This window comes from Larus michahellis, chromosome Z (assembly GCF_964199755.1).
Source record: "Larus michahellis chromosome Z, bLarMic1.1, whole genome shotgun sequence".
NCBI classification, from domain to species: domain Eukaryota; kingdom Metazoa; phylum Chordata; class Aves; order Charadriiformes; family Laridae; genus Larus; species Larus michahellis.
Genome location: NC_133930.1, coordinates 27,989,149 through 28,013,501, shown reverse-complemented (window position 1 = coordinate 28,013,501; position 24,353 = coordinate 27,989,149). Strand labels below are relative to the sequence as shown.

General features: G+C 40.6%; 2 protein-coding genes across 2 annotated transcripts; one reads left to right on the top strand and one right to left on the bottom strand.

The window, feature by feature from the left end:
* Nucleotides 1–1,645: 1,645 nt before the first annotated feature.
* ANKRA2 (ankyrin repeat family A member 2) lies at nucleotides 1,646–11,845 on the bottom strand. The gene is made up of 9 exons (XM_074570354.1): nucleotides 11,789–11,845; nucleotides 10,608–11,011; nucleotides 8,396–8,554; nucleotides 6,909–6,974; nucleotides 4,240–4,337; nucleotides 3,932–4,057; nucleotides 3,477–3,543; nucleotides 3,305–3,385; nucleotides 1,646–2,245 (listed from the first exon to the last, which is right to left on the bottom strand). The coding sequence occupies exons 2-9, from the start codon at nucleotides 10,906–10,908 to the stop codon at nucleotides 2,190–2,192; spliced, it is 954 nt and encodes a 317-aa protein (XP_074426455.1). The 5' UTR covers nucleotides 10,909–11,011; nucleotides 11,789–11,845; the 3' UTR covers nucleotides 1,646–2,189.
* A 29-nt stretch (nucleotides 11,846–11,874) lies between these two features.
* On the top strand, nucleotides 11,875–23,215 carry UTP15 (UTP15 small subunit processome component). Its single transcript, XM_074570252.1, has 12 exons — nucleotides 11,875–12,228; nucleotides 12,680–12,772; nucleotides 12,855–13,039; nucleotides 14,570–14,748; nucleotides 16,653–16,778; nucleotides 17,413–17,548; nucleotides 18,713–18,797; nucleotides 20,750–20,899; nucleotides 21,027–21,128; nucleotides 21,329–21,462; nucleotides 21,971–22,029; nucleotides 22,541–23,215. The coding sequence occupies exons 1-12, from the start codon at nucleotides 12,139–12,141 to the stop codon at nucleotides 22,762–22,764; spliced, it is 1,563 nt and encodes a 520-aa protein (XP_074426353.1). The 5' UTR covers nucleotides 11,875–12,138; the 3' UTR covers nucleotides 22,765–23,215.
* Nucleotides 23,216–24,353: the final 1,138 nt, after the last annotated feature.

Sequence of the window (24,353 nt, the reverse complement as noted above, 5' to 3'; positions counted from 1 at the left end):
TTCCATTTCAGATTTCGGCTTCATGAAAGAAATGGATTTCTGGACTGGCTCTCAAACAACATTTAAGAGTTTAATTCTCACCCGATTTACACCTTCTGTATGCCACAGATGTTGCAGTACAGAGTCAGAGGGAAATTTGGCCAGAAATTTCTCTGTATCTGACTCAAAGAACTCGGCTGGATTATTCTTCAGCCTTACAGTGCCTTTGGTCAGGATCATAGTACATGTACTTTAAACAGTATTGATTTCCTTTGTTTATGGAATGATTTTCAAGTAGAAAAATTAAACATTGTAGAGACACTATGCAAGGCATACAGTAACTTACCTGGGTCCACTCATGTTTTGTGAGCTCTTCGGGAGGGTAAATTGGAGACTGGGCTCACCACCCATGGACCGAGGAAGAAAGGCACGGATTAGGGGCATACATCTGCGAATAGATGCCAGACCTCTAGTGGACACAATGGAGAAATGCTTGTGGAAATACATCAACACCACAGGGGGATCTGTATGCGCCATCGGGGAAAAGCTGAAGTGTCTCTTTCAAAAGCTTATCTGTTATATGTGCAAAACTGTAACATCCCATCACTCAGTCTAGTTTTGATTAAGTGCAATGGTCCCAGAAAATCAGCTAATATTGCCTGATTTTTCAACTACTTTCAAAATCATACTAAATCATAATTGCCATTCTAAATAAACAGCTACACTAGGACATCCCTCCAAACTAGGATATGAGAGGCTGGAAAGCAGCCCCACGGAGAGAGATCTGGGGGTTTGTGTTGATGGCAAGTTGAACATGAGGCAGCTGTGTGCCCTGGCAGCCAACAGAGACAATCGTGTCCTGGGGTGCACAAAGCACAGCATAGCCAGCCAGTTGAGGGAGGTGATTGTCCCACTCTACACTGTGCTGATACAGCCCCACCTTTGAGTTTTGGGTGCCTCGATGTAAGAAGCACATCAAATTATGAGAGTGTGTCCAGCGGAGGACGACCAAGGTAGTGAAATGTCTCAAGGGCAAGACTTAGGAGAAGCAGCTGAGGTCAGTTGGTTTGCCCAGCTCAGCTCAGGCTGAGGGGTGACCTTATCACAGTCTACAACTTCCTCAACAGGGGCAGCAGAGCTGGGGGTGCTGATCTCCTCTCGCTGGTGACCCATGATAGGACACAAGGAAACAGAATGAAGCTGTGTCAGGGAAAGTCCAAACTGGACATCAGGAAAAGGTTCTTTCACTGACAGGGTGGTCAGTCACTGCGACAGGGTCCCCATGGAAGTGGTCACAGCTCCAAGCCTGTCAGAGTTCAAGGACCATCTGGGTGATGCTCTTAGTCGTATGGTTTAGTTTTAGGTACTCCTGGGAGGAGCAGGGACCTGAACAGGGAGTTGTAGGTCGCTTCCAACTCAAGGGATCCCAAGGACCACACTTTGGCTGAAGAAGGCTGGAATGCAGTAGGCTCTGGCTTCTCTTCCCATGCAGCTGATGTCTACTTTCAGCCGCTGCAGGGAGGATATTTAGGAGCTAGGAATTCTGCGCTTGCAATTAGACTTCCTTATACCAGAGACATTTCTACCTAGGAGGCCCTGGCCTACTTGCTTCAGGACTACAAGAAGAAAGCAGAGGCAGGTGGAAAGAAATTAGGTACAAATTAAATTACCATTACCAAAGTCTTTCAATTTATTACCAACTTCTTAAAAATGAGACAGCCAAAAGCAGTAGTATTAGCTGGAGATCTTGAAAACAATCACACATGGTGCACATTTTGGTATTAATACAGTAAAGATATGCATCTTGTATGGTGACGTACCTCAGCATCTAAACAAATTTCTTCCCGTGAATACATATCAATAATGCAATTGTGGACAACAATGTGAAGACAGACATGTGGCCCAGTGCCACCCACTGCACTCAGTGTATACATTTATAGTCAAATCTGGATTTATTTACAAAGTCTTTCATGCACAACTGACTTTTTCTTCTAAAATGATATAAAATATATTTAAGAAAAGGATCACATCGCATATTTCTATGATTAATAACGAAAGAAGAGGAAGAATATTAAAAAGATTAACTAAAGACAGCAAACAGTTGAATGGAGATAAATTTACAAAACAAACAACCTTTATCACTGATTAGAGGGCTAAAAATCACTGCAATTCTCCACGCCAAGAACAGACACCCACAGAAGAGCCAACGATTATTCCTTGATATTTTGAAGTAGCCTTAATAAATGAGACTCAATAACCTGTTGGACTAAAGCAGATAAAAAAATTCAGGTTAATCAGTGTTCCATGTTTCTTCACATTTTTAGAGTTGTGCTATTATTTCCTGGCAGATGCCAGCTTGTCCTGTACAATCATTTAATAAAAAAAGAGGAATAAATTCACGCTGGGAATAGTTTGCATCCCTTCAGAAATAAAAGTCTCATATAATGCAAAAACCATACACCCAGTAAGGCAGATGATGAGTTTTGGAAGTGATGATCTGTTCTCTGGTTTGAATAGGCAGATAGCACACAGAAAGCAAAACTTTAAGACTAAAAATGGAAAGTGGGAAAAAACATTCATTAGAAACTACCCCTGTGGAACATTTTGAGATTGAACTCTTGAAGTAGTCCTACATCTAGACATCTGTGAAGTTACAGGCTCTCCCATTAGCACAGGGCTCTTCCTGGAGAAGCTACACATACCACTGCTGGGCCTATTTTTTGAGTCAGTTCACTTCTGTAATGGCAGACATTTCATAGCTTTCAAAATGAAGGCAGCATGAGGGGAAAACAATGATGAGTCCCTTCTTTGCCTCTGTTTTCCAGAACCAAGTAAGCCAGTCTAGTTCACTGATCCTGGCACTATTACTGTCTGCCTCCAAGATAAATGAGAGCTAGAGCTAGTATGACAGGGGAAGAAGGTTTGGAATGATGCGATGTAGTTTGCAAATCAACAGAGCGCCAGGGTTTGGGAGGGCCCCAGCCTCTTACCATTGTCCAGTGCAACACACACTCCTTTGCACAGGGTGGAGCAGGAGCAGATCCGCTCCCCTTGTCTGGATCAGGGCTGCATTAGCCCTGCACACCATTATTCGTGCCCACAGATGCAGATCCAGGTCAGCGACATTCTCTTCCTAGGTACGCAGCTTTCTGAGACAGGGGTGGAAACTCCTACCCATTTTGAGCTGGTACGTTTAGGTATATTAACACTTGTAGGACAGGGATTTTCCTTACAGCTGCAAAACCTCTACTAGGCCATTACAGCAGCTATATAAACAAGGATCAGTAAAAACAAAAATCAAATAATTTACATTTGCAATACTTACCACTCCGATAGCCCAAGGCTACAGCCAAATCCATGGAATTATAGCCAGCATCTGTTTCAATAGTTGGATCAGCACCACTTTCTATGTAAAACAGGAAAAGAAACCCGTATTTCTAACTATGAAAACTGATAGATCGTCATTACTGATAATTCTGTTTGTACAGTCTGCTTACCAAGGAGAATTTTTACACATTTCACATGGTTCCCATGTACTGCATATAGTAGAGGTGTGCCTCCATTCTGCAAAAGCAGAGAAAAGCCTCAGACACTTAATGATTGAGCAGTCTGCAACTGTAATTCCTTAACACACCAGTATATGTATCAGTAAGAGACTTCACAAGTTTTATAAAAATGAGGTTCCATTTTGGTTCTTCAAAACTTCCATCTTTTTTTGCCTACTGTTTAGGCTGTAAGCTCACCCTTCTACAAGGATTCAGCGTTAGTCTCATTCTCTTTTTACCAAGAAGTCAGAACTAGTAGGGCCAACTTCTCTTATCCTATGGAAGTTTTGAAACTCTCAGGTATTTCAGAAGAGGTAGAACAATTTCCAAACCTAAGCCAGCGCTGTGCCCTATTTCAAATTTCTGACCAAATCACCCTCTGATGTAAATTCAAGCCAAAGTCTTACCCAGTCATACTCATTGACATCAACTCCACAGTCAAGCAGCATTTTGACAATATCTGTGTATCCTTTACTGCAAGCCAGTGATAGGGCACTTTCTCGCCCTTTACCCAAAATCTGAGGATCTGCACCCTGAAATAACAATAATAATTAAAAAAAATAATCAAATTAACCACTTCTTTTTTTAAAACATGAGGATTCACACAGAACTTAACTTTAAAAACTTTACATGTATAGCAGCATTGAAAAACTTAGGAAGGCAAATTGAACTAAAAAGTAAATAAATTTAAAATTAAGTGTAGTTTTTTCCTTACATTCTGGAGGAGAAATTCCACTACTGCGATCTGCCCGTGAGCTGCAGCCCACATCAGAGGGGTAAATCCTTCTTCATCCTTATGATTGATTACATTTTCTGTTTAAAGAAAAACACGTAGTTTAGTAATCACTTTCACTAATGCACTGGATGAAGGCTGGAAACATACCCTGTGCCCCATGCCACTGCCCGGAACACTATCCTGGGCCTTGAAAAGCAAGTCCTGTGGCGACGTGGCACCCCAGAGAGGACTGAGTCAGACAACGGGACTCATTTCCGAAACAGCCTCATAGACACCTGGGCCAAAGAGCATGGTATCGAGTGGGTGTATCACATCCCCTATCACGCACCAGCCTCTGGGAAGATAGAACGATATAATGGACTGTTAAAAACTACACTGAGAGCAATGGGTGGTGGGACTTTAAAACACTGGGATACACATTTAGCAAAAGCTACCTGGCTAGTTAACACCAGGGGATCTAACAATTGGGCTGGCCCTGCCCAATCAAAACTTCCACGTACCGTAGAAGGGGATAAAGTCCCCGTAGTGCACATGAAGAATACGCTAGGGAAGACAGTCTGGGTTAGTCCTGCCTCAGGCAAAGGCAAACCCATCCGTGGGATTGCTTTTGCCCAAGGACCTGGGTGCACTTGGTGGGTGATGCGGAAGGATGGGGAAGTCCGATGTGTACCTCATGGGGATCTGATTTTGGGTGAGAATAGCCAATGAATCAGATTGTGTGCTGTTAATTGCAAAGTAACACTGTCACTGTATGTCCTCATTGCTATAATTGCTATCAGTTGTACTACAAGTAAGGCACAGGGATGATGGGATAAGAACTGATCTCAGCAGCTGGCGCCCAGCAGTTTCCTCAAGATCTACATCTTCAGCCCACGGACTGCATGCATGAGCCACACCAGGTGCACCAGTCACAAGCTCCGAAAAATACAGCATGCAACAGACCAGCACCACCCAGCATCTCACCTGCCCTGAGAGACTGTTCCAACAGATGGAGCCCAAAGCCATGGATTAAAAGAACTCAACGGACACTTTGGAGGGATGGCCCATAAACTAAGGGCATTATATGTGTGTATATATATATATATATATATATAACAGGGGAAAGTGGTGGCAATTCATTGGAACCTGCTGGGCATGGCATAGATGGTATGGAATAAGGGGTGGATAATGTCCTGGTTCCGGTGGGGATAGGGTTAATTTTTCCTGGTATTCCATGCCATGTGAGCCACGCCCACCCTGAGCTGCCGGGGGAGGGGGCAGGAAGTTGCTGCTTAAAAGCGGGCTGGGGCGTCCCGGGTCCGGCCGGTCGGCGAGCGGCGGGGAGCGGTGATCCCGTAATCGTGTTTGTATATTCCCCTATCCGTGTTGTTGTTGTTGTTTGCCTGTTCCCTTTGCTGTTCTGTTAAACTGCCTTTGTCTCAACCCAAGAGTCTTGCCTTTTCTTACGATCCTTCCTGTATTAGGAAGGCGCGAGCGAGCGGCACGTGGTTCTTTGTTGCCGTCTGAGGCCAAACCACGACAGTTTTATAAATCAAGCTCTGTTTATACTCAGAAATGTTACAAGTTGTCTGTAATCTGGGCTTTATCTTAGGAAAAGAAAGAAGGGCTGCTTGAAAAATAACGAGGTACATTCTGTATTATACTGTAGGAAAGCATTTTTTTTTTTTCAACAGAGTAAGCCACACATTCTTGTAAAGAATTAGCTTGTAAAGCAATATAGATAGCATAACTCCATTCACCCCCAAAGTTCACGTAATCAACAGGGGGCTTTGTGGAAACAATTAAGATCTACTTCAAGTGCAGCTGGAAGAAGGAAAAAACTTCTTTTTAACAATTGTCTGACTGAAACAGTTGAATTTTATTTTATTTTTTATATCTAAGTACTTAAAAAAATCCCACACTTATCATAGCACCATAATATGCATTTTTTAACTATCACTGACACCCCAGAATAGATTTGCTTTCCATATACATGGCTCTTTACAAAATATATAGACTCGGCAAGTCATTACCCGCTTGTCCAGTAAATATTTCAACAAAAACGCACTGAAAGCATGACTGATTACTACTAGTACAATAAGAATATACTATTAACAGTTTTCAAGTCAATATATTGAGTTGAAATTTTGTATATGTATTATGGACGCACAAGTGTCACACTGAAGACACAACTCAGAATAAGCAGCACTATTATATTGCAGGTGTGAGCCATGGCTTAAATTACCAACATATAGCTCTATATGTCAATTGATTAAACAGAACTGGAAAGCCACCATTAGTAAAAATGTACAAAGATGTACTTTCTAATGTACAAAGATAATTAAAAAGAAATTATTCTTCTTCTCATAGAACTAACATTCTCTTCTCATTTCCATGGATTACCTATGTAGCTGGGGAGCAGGGGGAAGAAGGGATTTACCTACACCTCCTATTAACTCTAATGTTTAATTTAAAACCCAAATCAGAGCAATGAGTGAATAAAAAAACTAATGTGAAATACTAGTTCACATCTGCAAAGAACAGATACCTCAAATATCCTTCAATTTGTACAAGAAATTAGGATTTACTTCTTTTTTAATACAGCTTTGGGGAAAAAGTCAAGCACAACATGGTATTAAAGGAAGGCATTTAACTTCCCTCTTTCTCACCTTGTTCAATACGTGTGGCCAGATACAACATTTCTCCCTGAGCAGCCAGCTGATGAACGGATAAAGCTGAAAAAAGGGAAGCAAAGGCATGTGTTACACCCACCAGTTTTCATTCTGCTCTATTTGAAGCTGGGCATAACGTGCCCATTGGCTTGACCAGTACAGAACTTGGATTTGAGCGTGTAGATAGGTTTCACCTTATACTCCAAACTGGAATCACTATCTTAAAAATAGAAAAGTTTCCAAAGAGTTTCATAGGTTTAGGTAATTTTTTAACCAATGTATAAATCATACTAGAAAGCAAAGATACTTCCTACGCTGACTCTGTACAATGAAACATGCTCTCTTCTCTGCTGCTTGGTCAGCAACCCAAGATCACATTAAGAACATTTATCAAATGAAAATAAGTATCTTTTGATAAATTAAGGCTGTGTAGTTTAAAAATGACATCTAAGAGATCACATGGTATCAGGGAACCTATCATTCTCCTCAATAAAGCCCACAGCATAACTCACTCACTACAGTGTGGAATAGATCAGACATTACAAAACTATACATAACATGACATCTACAGGGGAAGAAAACGATTGTGGGTTTGTGGGGTTTTATTTTTGATAAAAAGTACTAAGCATTAAAAGCAGAATAATTCCTAAGAGATTATGAAGAAAAAAAAATAATCTCTGATCCCCCAGTAAACACTGTACGGTTTTGATGATTATAACTTCGAGCAGGTCTGAAAGGTGCTCAGGAGGGAATATATAATAAGTTATCCACATTACATAATAACAAAATTAGCTAATGATTACATAATATGTAAGTGTTTGCTGTCCTCTTCCTATTAACTACGTGAAAGTTTGATATTTTTTTGTCAGAAAGACTGCATATTTTGTTCAGAGGCTTGTGTTGCAGCTCCAGATTAATTCTTCCCATGCCTTTTTTTTTTTAAACATTAGACTTACAATTTATAGAGGAAATAACTTATAGATTATAGATTTATAGATCATTACAGAAGTAAAATTACAGAGAATTAATTTATAAAGAAAATGCTTGACAATTAAGAATGACAAAACCCCATAAATAATACTGACGCCTTGACTTTCAAGGTCCATGGCAATCACAACATTTGCAGTACTCTGCAGCACTAGTCATCTAATGTTAAAAAATTTTAGAAGATGCACAAGTTCTGAAAACAAATATATGACACACATTAACTTAAAGCTTAGAAAGGATCAGAAAAATCTTTACCTACATTTTCTAATCAAGAGTGGATCCCTTCTGGAAAATGCACTTCATTCATGAATTCAATAGAGCAGGTGGATTACTATTTTATGGTTGGAACCATGTGAAATTAGACAAGACTATCTCAATGTTTTTTTCCTATATTAAAGTTCATTGCTACACCAAAGAAAAAATATGGAAAAATCTGTCAAGCATCTAACATACAGTTCACAAAGTAATTATTAACAGTAAGGCAGAAGGATACTTACAGTTTACAAGCAGAGGTGTTGTAGAGACTTCGTTTCCCCTGTGTTTGTTAGTTAGGGTAGTTGACTGTTTTATTGGTGAGAAATGCTTAGTAGTTGATGGAGTATAAACATGTCTTACTTGGATACCAGGGGAAGGAGAAGTGTGGATGTTGCATTCAGCTACATTGAGCAGAGAAAACAGACAGGATTTTAGTACTATTAAGAGTATTGAAAGCAAGCCACAGATTCTAAGTCAAACTAGAAAGCACCAGTATCACAAGATCTTTAAAACCCATGTTAAGTAATCTTTGTGACATGTGCTTTTTCCACTGTGCATTATGAGAGTTGAATAAAGGGCTGTATTCATTTCTAGCATAAAACAATGCTGTTACCCCATGCGTTCAGTATGGTGTAATGTCACCCAGAGACAAGTTGGTGTCTAAATGAGGTAAGCCTTTGTCTAGACTTTCAAGCCTAGACTTTCTAGACACCTGGCATGGATTTATCAAGTAGGACAGCCCCACTTAGCCTCACACATCCCTACTAACTCTCTCCAGTGCAATAACATGATGCAGCTCTGGTCAGCCATGCAGTCAGGTTTTGTCTAGTCCCTAACCCATGTACTGCATGAGTGAAGATGACCTTCACTAGTTTTCTTCACCGGGACTTTTTCCATTCCGGCTGGATAAAATTGTAACTGCATTATGAATGCTTTATGAATACTTATCCATCAGGAAGAGAGATATTCCACACTAACTTACATAAAATGCAATAGCAGGTCACCACTTAGACTTCAAGAAGTCATTCAGTGCTGCTGTGCTCATTTATACTAACTCTTCTAGTTTTCCATTAGAATCTTATTTTATTAAAGAAGAGATAGATATATATATATACATGTGTTATCTTGGCCGCTAATTCTCAAAAGTACCTTTAGATTTTGAAAAGTAGCTGAGAAGCCAAATAATTTTTAAGAAGCTAATTGATTAGATACTGGAAAGACATATTGGAGGATTAAACTCCATTATTGGCTAAATTGATTCAACACCAGTGTGCACTAGTAATTAATGACTGGAAGCTAACTAACATACACACTGAATTCGCACCATAGAGAACTTCATGATCATAAGCCCAAGCACAAATCTGGTGAGAGAACCAATTAAAAGAAGTAGAGGGTAACAGAATGAAAACAAAGTTACATTTTGTTTACCAATCAAATTGCTACAGCCCACATGATCAAATTAAGAGACCTACCAGGGGTTTTTGACCTGCGGTCCCTGGATCTGCAGCACTACTTCTAAGGGGTTCACAAGTGTTACCTAAGAAAAACAACCCTATCGCTGATGGGTCTAAATTTGCCATTCAGGTCTGCAGCTCCACTAGTAAGCACTTAGGGCCTGCAAATCAAAAAAGTTTGAAAATTACAATGGCTGAACTGCAGCCAAAAATACAGATCAGAGAAACCAATCAAAATCCACAGTAGGTCTGTATTTGTTACAGGAAATGGGTCAAATTCAACCTTACGAAAGGGTACATCACCCTAAGAGTCTGAAATATGACAGTGAGCACTGGAACCCGCAATTGTTAAGAAGAAATAGATGGAAGTCCTAATTCTGTTTGATATGCTCCATCATGAAAACACATGGATCGATTCTGATGAAACTGCCCAGAAATGGCTGGAGATTAGCTGCAGATCCAGAATTGGAGCAACACTCACCTTCAAGTAGCTGAACTGGCAGGCCAATCACTGCAACTACAGGCTTTGTACAGCCATATTGATAACACAAAGTGAACCGCATGACCATTATTTTGTCATCATACTAGTGAAAACATGAAGTGAGCTGCAGAAAGATACTGAAATTGAAATGACCACATAGTGCTTTCTGTAAACACAAACATATTCAACAATGTGCAGCATGTTGTAGGACATGTTACACAAAAGAAGTAAGCTTGTTTTCATAACCAGCACCAGCTCTTATTAAATAACACTAGAGACTTTCTGTGCCACTACTTTTTCAATTAAAAAAATTTAAAAATTAGATTTAAAAAAATAATCAGGGGGGGAAATTGATTTTACATTCATAACAAGCATATAATAAAAATGTTAGGGGAAGAAATCTTAGAAGACTATTACTAATTAATACACATATAAGGCAAAGGCTTTTTAAAAAAAAAACATAACCGCTTAACAGGATGACACAGTTCACACATAACAATTTGTACCATAAATTTCAACCTTTAAATAAGACAGATGCCACTTCAAGGTCAGAGTTAACTTGGTCTTGAATATTTTTACTGTCCTCCTCATTCAAAGATTTTACAAATCGCGAGCAGACATTCATATCAAATCTATTGGGCAAAATGAATTTCATTCCCATGGTGACACTCTGAGCTTGGCCTTCCTCTGTGCTTGAGTCAAGCTGATTCTCCACTTTTATGTCCGGCATGGGTGGAAGGCTGTAGCTAGTGGGACATTCTTCTACAATTAACTGGGCCCCAGCATCTAAGTTTGTTGAAGATGCCATGGCCTCAGTCATGTCAAAGCTTTATGCAAAATGTTTCTTCATAGTTCCCAGCCAAGAGCAGGTCCAGCCAACCAAGCTGGATCTAAAGAGATCCAGATGTTTGAAGAACCTGCAACTGAACACACATAACATGGGTTAACAACAATCCAGTGAAGTAATGCGTAAAACTACACCAAACATGGCTTCCTTTAAGCTTATGGCATTATTAGTCAAAACCTCAGTGAAATATCAGTCTTATTACTGACACAAGTTATCAACAAAACCCTCTGTTTAAATTTTATCATGTGGATATTTAAGCTAAATACCATAATGAAACCAGTAGGAGTTTACTCTAAGTAACATTTCAGAGTATTAGCCTCGTTGCAACAAAAAAACCCACCACCATCAGACACATTTATACCAAGACATGAGTATGGAGGATAACTTTATTTCCTAAAAACATAACTTGAAGGAAAAATTTCAGTGACTTTACATCCCTTTACAACTCCAAGTCTTCTCACAAGCCGAGTAAAACCAATGGCTTCGACCATACGTGAAGGAAAATGACAAAACCCCTTTTAGACCGACGACAGCAAAACATCACCGGGGGCTTTCTGACAGCCCCGCGGGGGGCCTCCCACCCCGGGCGCTCCTGGAGGCCTCCCCCCGCACTGTGGGCCGCCGGCTGCGGGCCGAAAGGCTCGAAGGCGAGCTGCTGCCACCACCCCCCGCGGACGCTGGGGAGCACCCGCCGCTGCCGCTGTTCCCGCCGCCCCCCTCTCGCCCCGCCTGTCTGACCGACCGACCGACCGACCGACCGACCGACCGACCGACCGACCGACCGACCGACCGACCGACCGACCGACCGACCGACCGACCGACCGACCGCTCCCCGCCCGCAGCCCCGCCTCACCTCCGCGCCTCCGCTTTAGCCGCTGACAGGAAGGCGGAACTGACGCCCTGCCACCGCGCCGCGGTGCTGATTGGCTAGGTCGGGTCGCTCCCTAATGACGTACTGACGCAGAGGACCGCGTTGGATCTACTAGAGGCTGGCGTGGGGCTCGCCATAGCGGCGGCGTGGCGACACTCGGCCCCTGAGGCGGCGCGGACCGGTCGGGGCCTCCCCGCGCTCCTCCCGTAGAGCCACCGGGCCCGCGGGCAGCAGCGCGACTCGGGCGGCGCCGGCGGCCACCGCCGCTCCCTGACTGAGGAGGCGCCGCGCAGGCCTCGGCCTCGCCCGGCGGCCCCCGGTACCGGCCGGCCATGGCCACCTACAAACCGGTGGTGGTCCAGGCCTTCCCCAAGCTTGGGGAGAGGATCACGCAGGACACGCTGTACTGGCGGGCGTACAAGGTAGGAGTCAGCCCTGCGGGGGGCGGCCGGAGCGACCCGGTCACGGGACGCGGGGTCTGCGCTCTGCTCCCTGCCGGTTCTGCCAGCTCCTGCGGCCTCCGCTTAGGGGCAATTCTTAAATACCGCCCTGAAACGTAGCAAACGGCCTCCCGGCAAACGAGGCTGACTTGTGCCCCAGATTGGCCCAACAGACGTAGTTATTGTCCTAAAGCTTTGGGATTTTTTACTGCTTTCTTGCAAAATCAAGCAGCTGTAGTGCGTGAATTGTAAAAAAATCAGTAACAGCAGAATAGTCAGGCAAAAGGCAAACTCGGTAGGATTGTACTTAAAAATAATTTGGCTCTAAACGGAATTTTGAGCTCTCTGTAGGAATAATAGGTTTTGATTTGCTGTTTTCACTTTTGATGGTGTGCTTATGTGGACTTAATGATTTTTCTCACAATTGTTTTAGACACCTGTTCAGATAAAGGAGTTTGGTGCAGTAAATAAAATTGACTTCTCCCCGGTTTCTCCATATAACTATGCTGTCACAGCCTCTTCCAGGGTAAGTGGCTTTCCTGAGGTCTTTATCCCTGTCTTTCAGTTGGTATCATGTGAGCAAACTTAATGTCTTCTTGTTTTGCTAGATCCACATTTATGGTCGTTACTCTCAGGAACCAATCAAAACATTTTCTCGCTTCAAAGATGCTGCTTATTGTGCCACATACAGAGATGATGGCAATCTGCTTGTTGCCGGCAGCGAGGAAGGTAGCATTCGCCTCTTTGACCTTAGTGGAAGAGCACCACTGAGACAATTTGATGGTCCTACTAAGTAAGACGGTGTTGTTTTTTCCTTTGCCTGTATAAGCTTGTTTGGTGTATTTACATCTGTCTGCTTTGCATGTTACTGAAAACATGAGTAATACTGATCTGTGTTGCTTGCAACTGTCTCGTGTAGCTCTTACTGAAAAGTAGATTTTTAAATTGAATTCAAAATCGGAGTGTTGTTTTTTTTTAATTCTAAATATGAATTAAGTACATGGAAGAGTAAATACACTTTCTAATTCAGGTAAGTGTCTGTTAATATGATGTGCAGGCATAGTCTTCTGACTCCATGGCACGTTTTATTTGATGCTGTCTGGAAAAGAGTTCTAAAAAGTGTCTAAACAAAACCAGTGAAGAAATACTCCAGGAAGAGCAGGAATCCCTAAAAAAAGCCAACCAAAAACAAAAGCCAGAAAAAGTGCATGATGGCAGGGTGTGGGGGAGGAGTTAGGAGTTCTGATCCACCAGTGAGGAGAAGACAATGATAATACTATAGAAGACCAGTACATGTTTTATGTATCTAGAACAACAACAACAATAAACGTGCTTTCAGTGGAGAGCACACAGACAGACCTTGAGAGTGTTTCTATGTGAGGTCTGTGTTTCATAGAATGGTTCGGGTTGGAAGGGACCTTAAAGATCTAGTTCTAACTCCCCTGCCATGGGCAGGGACGCGTCCCACTAGACCAGGCTACTCAGAGCCCCATCCAGCCTGGCCTTGAACACTTCCAGGGATGGGGCATCCACAACTTCTCTGGGCAACCTGTTCCAGCGCCTCACCACCCTCACAGTAAAGAATTTCTTCCTGATATCTAATCTAAACCTGCCTTCTTTCAGTTTTAAACCGTTACCCGTCGTTTTATCGCTCCACTCTCTCATAAAGAATCCCTCCCCATCTTTCCTGTAGGCCCCCTTTAGGTACTGGAAGGCTGCTATAAGGTCTCCCTGGAGCCTTCTCTTCTCCAGGCTGAACAATTCCAACTCTCTCAGCCTGTCCTCAGCATAGGTGCTCCAGCCCTTGTAGATAGGTTATCGTCTTATGTCCTAACCACTAAGGTAACGGTAGTAAGATTTAGTGTATCTGCATTTTCTGACAAAATCATTCCCTGTTGGGATGTTACGATGATAATACAGATTTAAATAGTGATTTTAAAGAACAAGAAGAGTGTCCAACCCAGTCATACTTAAAATACAGTATTATAATTTTTTTTCTAAAGGACAGTGCTAGTACACACACCTTTAAGTAACAAATGTGGAATTTACAGCTTTTGAATGAGCATCTAGTAGACCTGTAAAAACTTTAAGGAAGATTATATCGGCGCTTAGGTAAGCATCTGTCAGCATGACCCTTTTTCTGGCTGTAAATAAAAAAGCTAAAGTGTTTTTAACCTCTAAAGTGAGGCTTTGTAACTTCCAACAGTAGACACTTTGCGCTTTTAAGTTAGAGAGAATACTTTAATAAGCTCTTCATACAGACTAACTGTTCTGGAAACAATTGTATGTTTTAACTTTGGATATTGTTTACTTTGATTTCTAGAGCTGTTCATGTAGTGGGCTTCCTGTCTGATAAATACCGAATATTTTCTGGTGGTGATGATTATTCATCAAATTTGTGGGATATTCCAAGTGGTACAGAAATCGTCTCATACAGTGAACATACTGACTATGTGAGATGCGGCTGTGCAAGTAAACTGAATGCAGATGTCTTTATAACAGGTTTGATTTTATTTTTTATATATGCGTCTTTTGGATTGAATTGAAGAAAAATGCAGGAAGACATTGATATGGAATGACAGAATCACAGAATGATAGGGCTTGGAAGGGACCTCTATAGATCAAATAGTCCAACCCCCCAGCCAAAGCAGGTTGCACAGGATTGCGTCCAGGTAGGTTTTTAATATCTCCAGAGAAGGAGACTCCACAACCTTTCTGGGCAGCCTGTTCCAGTGCTCCATCACCCTCGAAGTAAAGACGTTTTTGCTCATATTCAGGTGGAATTTCCTACGTTCCAGCTTGTGCCCATTGCCCCTTGTCCTGTCAGTGGGCACCACTGAGAAGAGTCTGGCCCCATCCTCTTGACACCCTCCCTTTAGAGATTTATAAGCATTGATGAGATCCCCTCTCAGTCTTCTCTTCTCCAGGCTAAACAGACTGAGGTCTCTCAGCCTTTCCTCATAAGAGGGATGCTCCAATCTCTTGATCATCTTTGTAGCCCTCCAGTAGTTCCTTGTCTTTCTTGAACTGGAGAGCCCCGAAGCGCACACAGTACTCCAGATGTGGCCTCACCAGGGCGGAGTAGAGGGGGAGGATAACCACTGGCCTTTTGGCCACAAGGGCGCATTGCTTCCTCATGGTCAACTTGTCCACCAGGACTCCCAGGTCCCTCTCTGCAGAGCTGCTCTCCAGCAGGTCAGCCCTAACCTGTACTGGTGCATGGGGTTATTCCTCCCCAGGTGCGGGACCCCACACTTGCCCGTGTTGAATTTTATTAGGTTCCTGTCCACCCAACTCTCCAGCCTGTCCAGGTCTCACTGAATGGTGACACAGCCTTCTGGTGTGTCAGCCACTCCTCCCAATTTTGTGTCAGACTTCCTGAGGGTACACTCTGTCCACTCATCCAGGTTGTTGATGAATATGTTGAACAAGACTGGAACGAGTACTGACTGCTGGGGAACATCACAGGTTATGGGCCTCAACTGGACTCTGCGCCGCTGATCACAACCATCTCATTCTGCCATTCAGCCAGTTCTCAATCCACCTCACTGTCCACTCATCTAACCCTCACTTCCTAAGCGTACCTATGAGGATGTTATGGGAGAAGTGTCAAAAGCCTTGCTAAAATTGAGGTGGACAACATCCACTGCTCTGTAGATACAGAGAGTGCAGTGGGATCATGTTTATTATATTTTTAAACATGGAGGATCTATCTACTCAGTGCCTACTTTGTTGTTTCCTTTTTTACTTGCTTTTTAAGCTTGGCACTGACGTTCATAGGGAAATTCTTGAGTGAACTAATTTTTAACATAGTTAAAAATGCTTTATCCTATTGGGGTTAATGGGACTGTTCTGACTGGCCTTTGAAAATTTTAAGAAAATCCTTTGACTGTAACCTTTAGTTGGGATTGACTGAAGTGTTCTATCAGGTTTCCGGAGGAGGACACTAGTTTCATTGTAGTTTGTACTGCCCAAAACTGTCAGACTCAAAAATGAAAGGTCATGTGAGGAGTTTTTTGAAACTCTTTGCTTTCGCTTTTCCTAGCAGTAGCTTTCTATTAATCTGTGGTAAATTGCTATGCAAAAACTAGTATTCCTTACTTCAGGAGGCACAAGAGACTAGGTTTCATCAGGTTGCCTGATACTTATTTTTATAAATACGCTTGATTAATGGAAGGGAAATAAAAGACTTAAATTACTTTTAAGGCCTGACACATTGCAGGCAAGAAGACTTATGTTGCCTGAAGGCTGTAAATTAACCAAGGTAAACCACAAGGTGTTCTAAGTGCATGGTTTAAAACTATTTTCATTTGGCAGGACCTCCTTTAGATTATATGATGTGGCTGTCTTAGTTCCTGAAATAATTGAAATTATGAAACTGAAGCTTTTTATGGTGGTGTTTGCAGGTTCCTATGACCACACTGTGAAAATATTTGATGCACGAACAAAAAGTAGTGTCATGACAATAGAGCATGGCCAGCCTGTGGAGAGCGTGCTTCTGTTCCCTTCTGGTGGGCTTCTGGTATCTGCAGGTACTTCAATAAAATAAAATTTCTTTTCCATGGCCCTAATTTGTGAGAAATACTTCAGCTGCTTCTTTTTTGCATGGTGTTTTCTTTTGGTAATGAAGTGGTAAGTGATGTAACTGCTGGATTTCTCAAAGATCTTCTTTAGGAATCTGTGTTGATCTAGAGGGTGAAGGTAGGGGTCTTTTTGTCTCTGAGTTGATTTTTTTGTAGTTGATCCAAAAAAAAAAGACATTTTTCATGACAGGATACAGACTTTAATTAGCCCAGTGCTAAAGTGAAGGTATGAACATCCTTAAGAAGTTTTGAAAAGATGAGACTGTCTTTCTCTTAAGGATGACAAGGTTTTTTAGTCTCTTCTTGTCGTTGCATCAGAAGTCCTGTAACCCAGTGGTATCTAGATTATTTTTTTTTTCTGTAAGGAGTATGTTGAATCATTCATCTGTGCCTGCTGGGCCTAAAAAAGAGCAGACTTGTAATGTGTCTTGTCCCAGGAGACAGTTGTAATAGATGGGGACAGTGAGTAGGTACAGAAAACTCTGTGTTGTGGAGGAGGCACTGTATCATTCTTTGAAAACTTCTCCAGAGAAGCGTAAATGTGTGCCTGTGTCAAACTTTTTTGTGTGCTTCCTTCTCACAGGAGGTCGATATGTCAAAGTTTGGGATGTACTAAAAGGCGGACAATTACTAGTTTCACTTAAAAATCACCATAAAACTGTAACTTGTTTATGCCTGAACAGCTCTGGACAAAGGTTATTGTCAGGATCCCTGGACAGGTTAGTATATTTTGTGGCTTTGTTCTGATTTAAATTCTTTCAGACTTTTTTCCTTTGGAAGTTGTTATACATGAGTATGTATCTGTGCATGTTTTTTTGGTCTTATACACTTTTAACTGTTAGAGATGTAACTTATTTGAAAACATGTCTTGTGGCCAAGGTCCATACTGCAATATACGTTAACCTTTTCCTCTTTTTACCTTGGATGTCAGTAAGGGTTGCCTGTGCTGTTTGGGAATGTGTATGGGGAACTTCTGAATAGGCATTGCATGTTTCTGAATCTCTAAAGTGACCTTTGCAGCCTCTGTAAAGTAACTATTCTTAACTTTAATACAGTTTAAATAACTGAAAGTGTATTAGTCTTCACCTTTAAAGAGCTTGGGTTTGTGTCTCTGTGCTCTTGCTTTTTCTACCCAAGGTGCACAGATGAAATATGTCCTCCTTGTTTTTTTGTTTGTTTGTGTTGAGTTACTGAGTACTGGTACTCAATTTGTTGTCTCAGAGACATTAGAAACACGACGTTGTCAGAAATGATAGTGGTCTGTTCTCTTCCTTCCTCTCTTTCTCCCTCCCTCCTCTACTTCCTAGGTTTTCTCAGGCTTTATGATCACAAAGCATAAGCTGAAGGATCATACTAGCTGTGCAGCTGTTTGTCATTCAGTGCTCACAACAGTGAAGTTTGTACTTGTTGTAAGATAGTGCTTTGTTTTCCCATTTGTTTAATATTTCCTGCCTTCAACCAAATCATTAAAGAATAGCTGGATACAAGAATAGCTATGTATTTACTTCCAGAAATTGTCAATAGATCTTAACATTTAAAATTCAAGAACAAATTTGAAGAAATGCTCTCTTAGTGTTTCCTAATAAGCATTGCTGAAGTCTGATAGTCACTACATGTGCCTTCAGTTCCTTCTTCTGTCGTTGCCCCATTTTCATCTTTTTTGGGTACAGGTAGTCCTTTCTTGACTTTTGTCTATCTTTTAATAGAACCGTTTTGGTTTCAGGAGAGGTAATAACTAAGAAGCTCAGTGGCAGACTGAAGAATGCTTTGTATAAGTGCTCAGTTTCCTTAAATGATCTATAGAAGAGATGTGAGAGTGATGAAATCCTTGTAAAGTGTCTACAATAAGGCATTAGTAATGCAGTTTTAATCATTATTCTTAGGCACGTGAAGGTTTACAGTACTACTTCCTACAAAGTAGTCCACAGCTTTAACTATGCGACATCCATCCTCAGTCTTGCATTGTCGGTAAGTACATAAGAAGTCTTTCTAGGCAAGGTGATTACTGATACCTTTTGAGTCACTGAAGTAGTTAATTTTTGTTTTCAGTTGCTGTTGGGTGTTTCAGAAGAATGCTGTACATGCAAAGTTGGATGACTGAATATATTGCTCCTGAGCAAAAAGTGCATTAAGAGGTTCTAAACGTAATATGTTTAGAATACCAGATTAGAATAATATGTTCAGATACCAGATGTTACATGATTACATATGTACAAAAGCATGTGTTATCAAGGACAGTATATATCATAGGGAGAGTACTCAGTTTAGAAGGGAAGTCCTTTGACTTTAAGAAGATTGTACTCATCCTTTGCATTTCAGGAACTTTGTGAGTCTTCTTGTGTGCCAGTGATACAAGAAAAAAAAGTGGTTCATTTGTTAAGTAATTTGGAATATGGTGAGCTTGTCTTAAAAGTGTTTGGTGTCAGGTTGATCTGAGGAAAAAAAGAAAAAGAAAAAAAGAAAAGTATAAACAAACTTGTTTGCTAAGACATGCGTCTTACTGTCTTGGAAACAGAAAACAAAGACTCTCATTTCTCTGAAACATTTGAGTTCCAATGGATAAGTGACCTGCTGGACAGAAATTTGGAGGCTAGCAGCGCTTTTTAAAACAAAGCTGTCGTCATGTAGTCACCCTCTTATGTAGCTTCTGAAGGACATGTAAAAGGGACTGCGAGGGATCTTTACTACCGTTGTTACTTTGCTATTGTCCTGCACTTCTGCAGCCGAGGGGAAGGTGTGTGTGTGGAGGGGGTGTCTTCCTTTCTCCATTTCCTACCCTGTTCCCTGAATGACTTTTGAAATATTTTGGTTGAGGTGAATAGTACAGAACCAGAAAAATCCCCATACCCTTTAAGCTTCTAGAGCAGCTGAAAAACGTGCAATACCTGTACTTTTATCCTTCACTAGATTCCTTGACAAGGAGTTCCACAATTCTGCTACTTGTTGTGTGAAGAATTGCGTCATTTTGGTCCGTTTGAACTTTCATTAGCTTCATTTGATGCCCCTATATGAGACATTGATGAGACGTCTCCATCCATACCTGTCATAATGCTGTAGGCTTTTGTCATATCCTTCCTCAATTATCTTTTTATCCCCATGTTGAAGAGGTGTTTCTCAAATAGTGGATTTTTTATGCTTTTATTCTGAATCTGCTAGTGTTCTTTTGAGAATGACTCGCGTAGGACTTAAGATGTGGGTAAACAACGGATTTATTTAGTGGCATAATGTCTTTCTAGTTATTATTTCTTCTGTAGTAATTCCTAATACTTTTTTTTTTCTTACCAGCAGTTGAGCATTCAACTAATATTGAATGTTTTCATAGAATTATCTGTTAATAGTAATAGGTCAGAACTCACTATTTTATACGTGAAGTCAGTGTTTTTTCTCCAGTGCATCAATTAAAATTATAATCTTTAGCATCAAATACATGCAGCCTTTCTTATGTAGGTGAAATTTATACTAGTGACTGATACTTTGAACAACTTTCACTTGCTTGTCAGAATCCTGCTGTTCCATGATAGCTTTCCTGTAGGTGATGTTCATGTCTACTTTATGGCATGCAATAGCCAAAGGCAGTTGTACACCATTGACAAAAAACAAAGCCTGTCATAGATTGTACTTACAGAAGGATGTTATTGGATGTTTGAGCTTGCTTCACTAGTCAGGCTTTAGTCCCTCTGGGTGTTTGTTAAAGGTTTACTAGGTGGATAACGTTGCTTATGATCATAGCCTCGAAGCTGTCCGTGTTTTGAACACGGTATTTGACCACAGGACCTCATAGAGGTGCGTTCCAACTTAAGTTATTCTATGACATTGTGATTAGAGCCTTATCATTAAGAATCAACATTAAAAATCTGCACGGTAGAGCATGCATCATCAAATAAAACACTAGTTTCCTAACCTTTATTTCTTTATTTTAGCCTGAAGATGAAACTATAGTTGTAGGCATGACCAACGGTGTGCTAAATGTTAAACACAGAAAACCTGAAGAAAGGAAAGAAAATTCTCAAAAGAAGAGACAACCAGCATATAGAACCTATGTGAAAGGAAGAACTTATGTGCCTAAACAGGTATAGGGGGGTGGTAAAATGCATACTGAATCACTCCTCAAAATTTTTTTATTTATGAGTTTGTGGTAATACATCTAATTCATTGTGTTCATGTCTGTCTTATTCTGAACTTGTTGTTCAATTCTAGGAAGATTTCTGTGTCAGTAAACCTGTAAAACATGTTTTGAGGAAATATGACAAGCTGCTGAAGAGCTTTCAGTCTTCCAAGGCCCTTGATGCAGTACTGGAGGTAAGCCATTGGTTTTTGTCTCATCAGAGTTGTGTGCTGTCATCTAACATGGATGTTTTCTGTATGTCAAACTAATTTTATTTCCATGTATAACTAGAAAGGAATCAAACTTGTGCGGGTTCCATTTTGGGTTTGCTGATACCAGCCCTGTTTTGTGTGTAAAGATGTTCCTTTGGTACTAAACTCTTGTGTATATCCAGCCACCTATCAGGCTTTATACTCCAGAAGTTACGGTTGCAGTCATGCAGGAGCTACATCGCAGAGGAACACTGAGGAGCGCGCTTGCAGGCCGAGACGAGAAGCAAATTAATCTCCTCCTTACCTTTGTGGCAAGGTATTATTTTAACCTGGGTTCTCCTTGACTGTTTTGAGACTGATATTTCTTAATAGCTTTTGCCACAGTCTCAGCAGATCATGGGTGGAACACTGATACTCCTGAGATCTCGCATGCCTTCTGCATTCAGATATCAAGGTCTGGGATAGTACTGAAATTGTTTACCTGTTAGCACAAAACAATTTTGCTAATATTGTGAGACAGTATATTTTACTTCTTTGCCAGACATTCTACCCTTAGTCAGTTATTTTCTGTCTCTTTGATGAAACTTGTGCCTATGTGTACCTAAGGTTTTTGCCAGTCCTCCAGCCCCCACTGCCTTCCTGAAAGGGGGGAGGTGAATACCACATATGTAGCTTTTTTTGACTCTCATCTCTGGCTGCTATTCTGTGATGGCTCTTCATGAAGAAAAATATGTCTGTACGCCCGTATGACAAAGCTGCTTGCTGGTGGGAGAGGAGTGCTGTTGGCAAAACCAGTAAAATTGGGATGTCTTCTAATTTTGCAGGCGTGTGATTGAGCCTAGATTCACTCCTGTACTGGTGACTGTTGCAGATATGATCACTGGTAAGTATAACACAAAAAAGATTATCAAAGCCATATAGCTACCTTGGAAATAAGGTAAAAAGTGTTACATTTTTAAGAAACTGAACCTTTGTGGGTTTCTTTATGAGTGTGAACTCGGAGTCAAGAGAATGATTCAAAAAGAGGTATTACCAGATAACTTTGGCCACAGTCAGTATCTGATTTGCACCGTCTGCAGGAAGCTCCTCATGGTCTCTAAGTATCTTTGATACTTTGTGTTTCTATACTTACATAGTACAAGTGACTTCCGCTTCTCCAGTGAGGTAAAAATAGTATTTGAGGTCATAAAAACTTCTGTTTCTGTTAGTTTGACTTACTTTTACTGTGAGTACATACCCATAATTAACTGTTTTCAGAACACTGTTAAAGTTGTCTTATTTGTCCACAATGTTGGACTTACGCCAGACTCCTTAAATGCATCTCTTAACTAGCTAATATAATTTTCACACTTTTATAGGTATGTGGATTCTCAAGTGATGTTTTTTCTTTACAGACATTTATCAGCCTGTGGTTGGGCAGTCAGCGGTTGTTGATAGACAATTCTTGAGACTTCAGGAAGCCATAGGAAAAGAGATTGACTATCAAGAGGAGCTACTAGAAGTTTTGGGAATGATGGATACACTGTTTGCTACTTTTACTAAGAAAACACCTACTTCTTTAGAAGAGAAGAAGAGTAATGGTCTTACAGACACCATTGAAACAAGTACGAATAACTGACTGACAACCATCACAGCAAATTGTGACAAAAATAATGTGTCTTGAAATACATTGTCTGTTCTCCTGGTAACTTTTTATAATAGTGACTTTCAAAATAAGCCCCTCTATGTTGAAGTTCTGTCTTCCACACTGTGTTCCTGCATAGGAGGAATTACTGAAGACAGAGAAAGAATGGCAATTTCAAGATTTTTCCATGCAATATTTTTCAAAAAATTGAATTTTAAAAGTTTTATTCCAAAGTTATGTAAGTTTTAAGGAGTGTTTTGTGCAGCCAGTACTAAGTCATTGTTTGATTTAGAAAAACAATCAACAATTTACAGTTTTTATTTACCAGAAAATAATTGAGATTTGTCTAATTTTAATGTGTCATAGACCTTATTTAAGATTAATATCCCATCTCACATACTTGGACATAGAAATAAAACTACAGAGGTGTTTGATAAAACTTGACTACATTGTGTTTTCTCTCCGTGCTTCATCTACATTTCAGACTTCCACGCATTCATAGGAAACAGCAAAATGACTCAAGAAAGCAAGTGCATGCTTACCTATATGGAAAAATTTGATAGTTTAATTTTTTTTTATCAACTAACTCATTATAATGAATTATAATTATCTAGAAAATAGGTAATTCTTACTTCTAAAGGGAAATCAATTAAATTAATGAAGTTAGTAAGTAAACTGCATGCCAGTGAGAAAATCCTCAGTTAAGTAAAAGAACTCAATTTTTGTGCAATTCTGTCAGTTTCAATGTACAATACATGTAATTTAAGTCTACATTCTTATCAGAAAGTATTTGAATGTTCTCTTTTAACTTCAAGCAGTGCTGGTGAAAGATGGTATCCTTTGAAAAGACGGGTGTCCTGTAGGGTAGAATTTTGTCCTAAAACTATTTTCAGTGACTTGCATTTTCCCCCAGGCCTGCAATTTATTTGACATACAATGTGAATTTCCTGCAAAAGGAATTTGCTTAAGTGTGGCAGTGAAAGGTGGGTATCGGTGGTAGAAATAACTTGAGCAATTTTCCAAGTTCTACCTAAAATCTTAACAATTCTTGAGTAAAAAGTGTGGACTGGTGTCTGGTCTACCCTTAAATTAGTAGGTGAGCAATATGTGTTCCTGGCTACTCTGATCTGCTGGTTTTGAAGATTTAGGATGATAATAGGTAATAATGAGGAGCATGTTCATGCAAACTTTAAACTTCTATTTTCCTTGCTGCCTACTTTACTATTTTTATTTTATTTCTGCTAATAGATCTGAACTTTCTTTTGTCTTTTAGGAAATCTGTGTACTACTTTTAATTGTGTGACTTAATCAGGCAATATGTCTTGGGAGACGTCACACAAAATGAGTTTTCTGGGGGAGAGGCTCTTCGTAGAGCCTCCTTATTCCATGACCCCTCAGTAGTGCTTGGGGGGCGTGGACATTTCTTTTAGCAGCCTAGCGTTGCACACTTGAGAACCACTGACCTTGACATCAAACATACTCTCAGTTCTGATTGATAATATGAATGTCTAAAGTATGCATCCATTATAGTACCTCAAAGTTTGAGGTGTGGCTAGCAGAACCATAGGAAGAAGTTAGATTAA

Bases quoted from the DNA above. Each gene is read 5' to 3' on its own strand.
- ANKRA2 (XM_074570354.1), bottom strand. From the start codon at position 10,908: ATGACTGAGGCCATGGCATCTTCAACAAACTTAGATGCTGGGGCCCAG. The intron at 3,386-3,476 runs GTAAGCAGACTG...TGTTTTACATAG, and splicing joins ATGTGTAAAAATTCTCCTTG to AAAGTGGTGCTGATCCAACT. The intron at 2,246-3,304 runs GTAAGTATTGCA...TATCTGCTTTAG, and splicing joins AGCCTTGGGCTATCGGAGTG to TCCAACAGGTTATTGAGTCT.
- UTP15 (XM_074570252.1), top strand. From the start codon at position 12,139: ATGGCCACCTACAAACCGGTGGTGGTCCAGGCCTTCCCCAAGCTTGGG. The intron at 12,773-12,854 runs GTAAGTGGCTTT...TTGTTTTGCTAG, and splicing joins CTGTCACAGCCTCTTCCAGG to ATCCACATTTATGGTCGTTA. The intron at 13,040-14,569 runs GTAAGACGGTGT...TTTGATTTCTAG, and splicing joins CAATTTGATGGTCCTACTAA to AGCTGTTCATGTAGTGGGCT.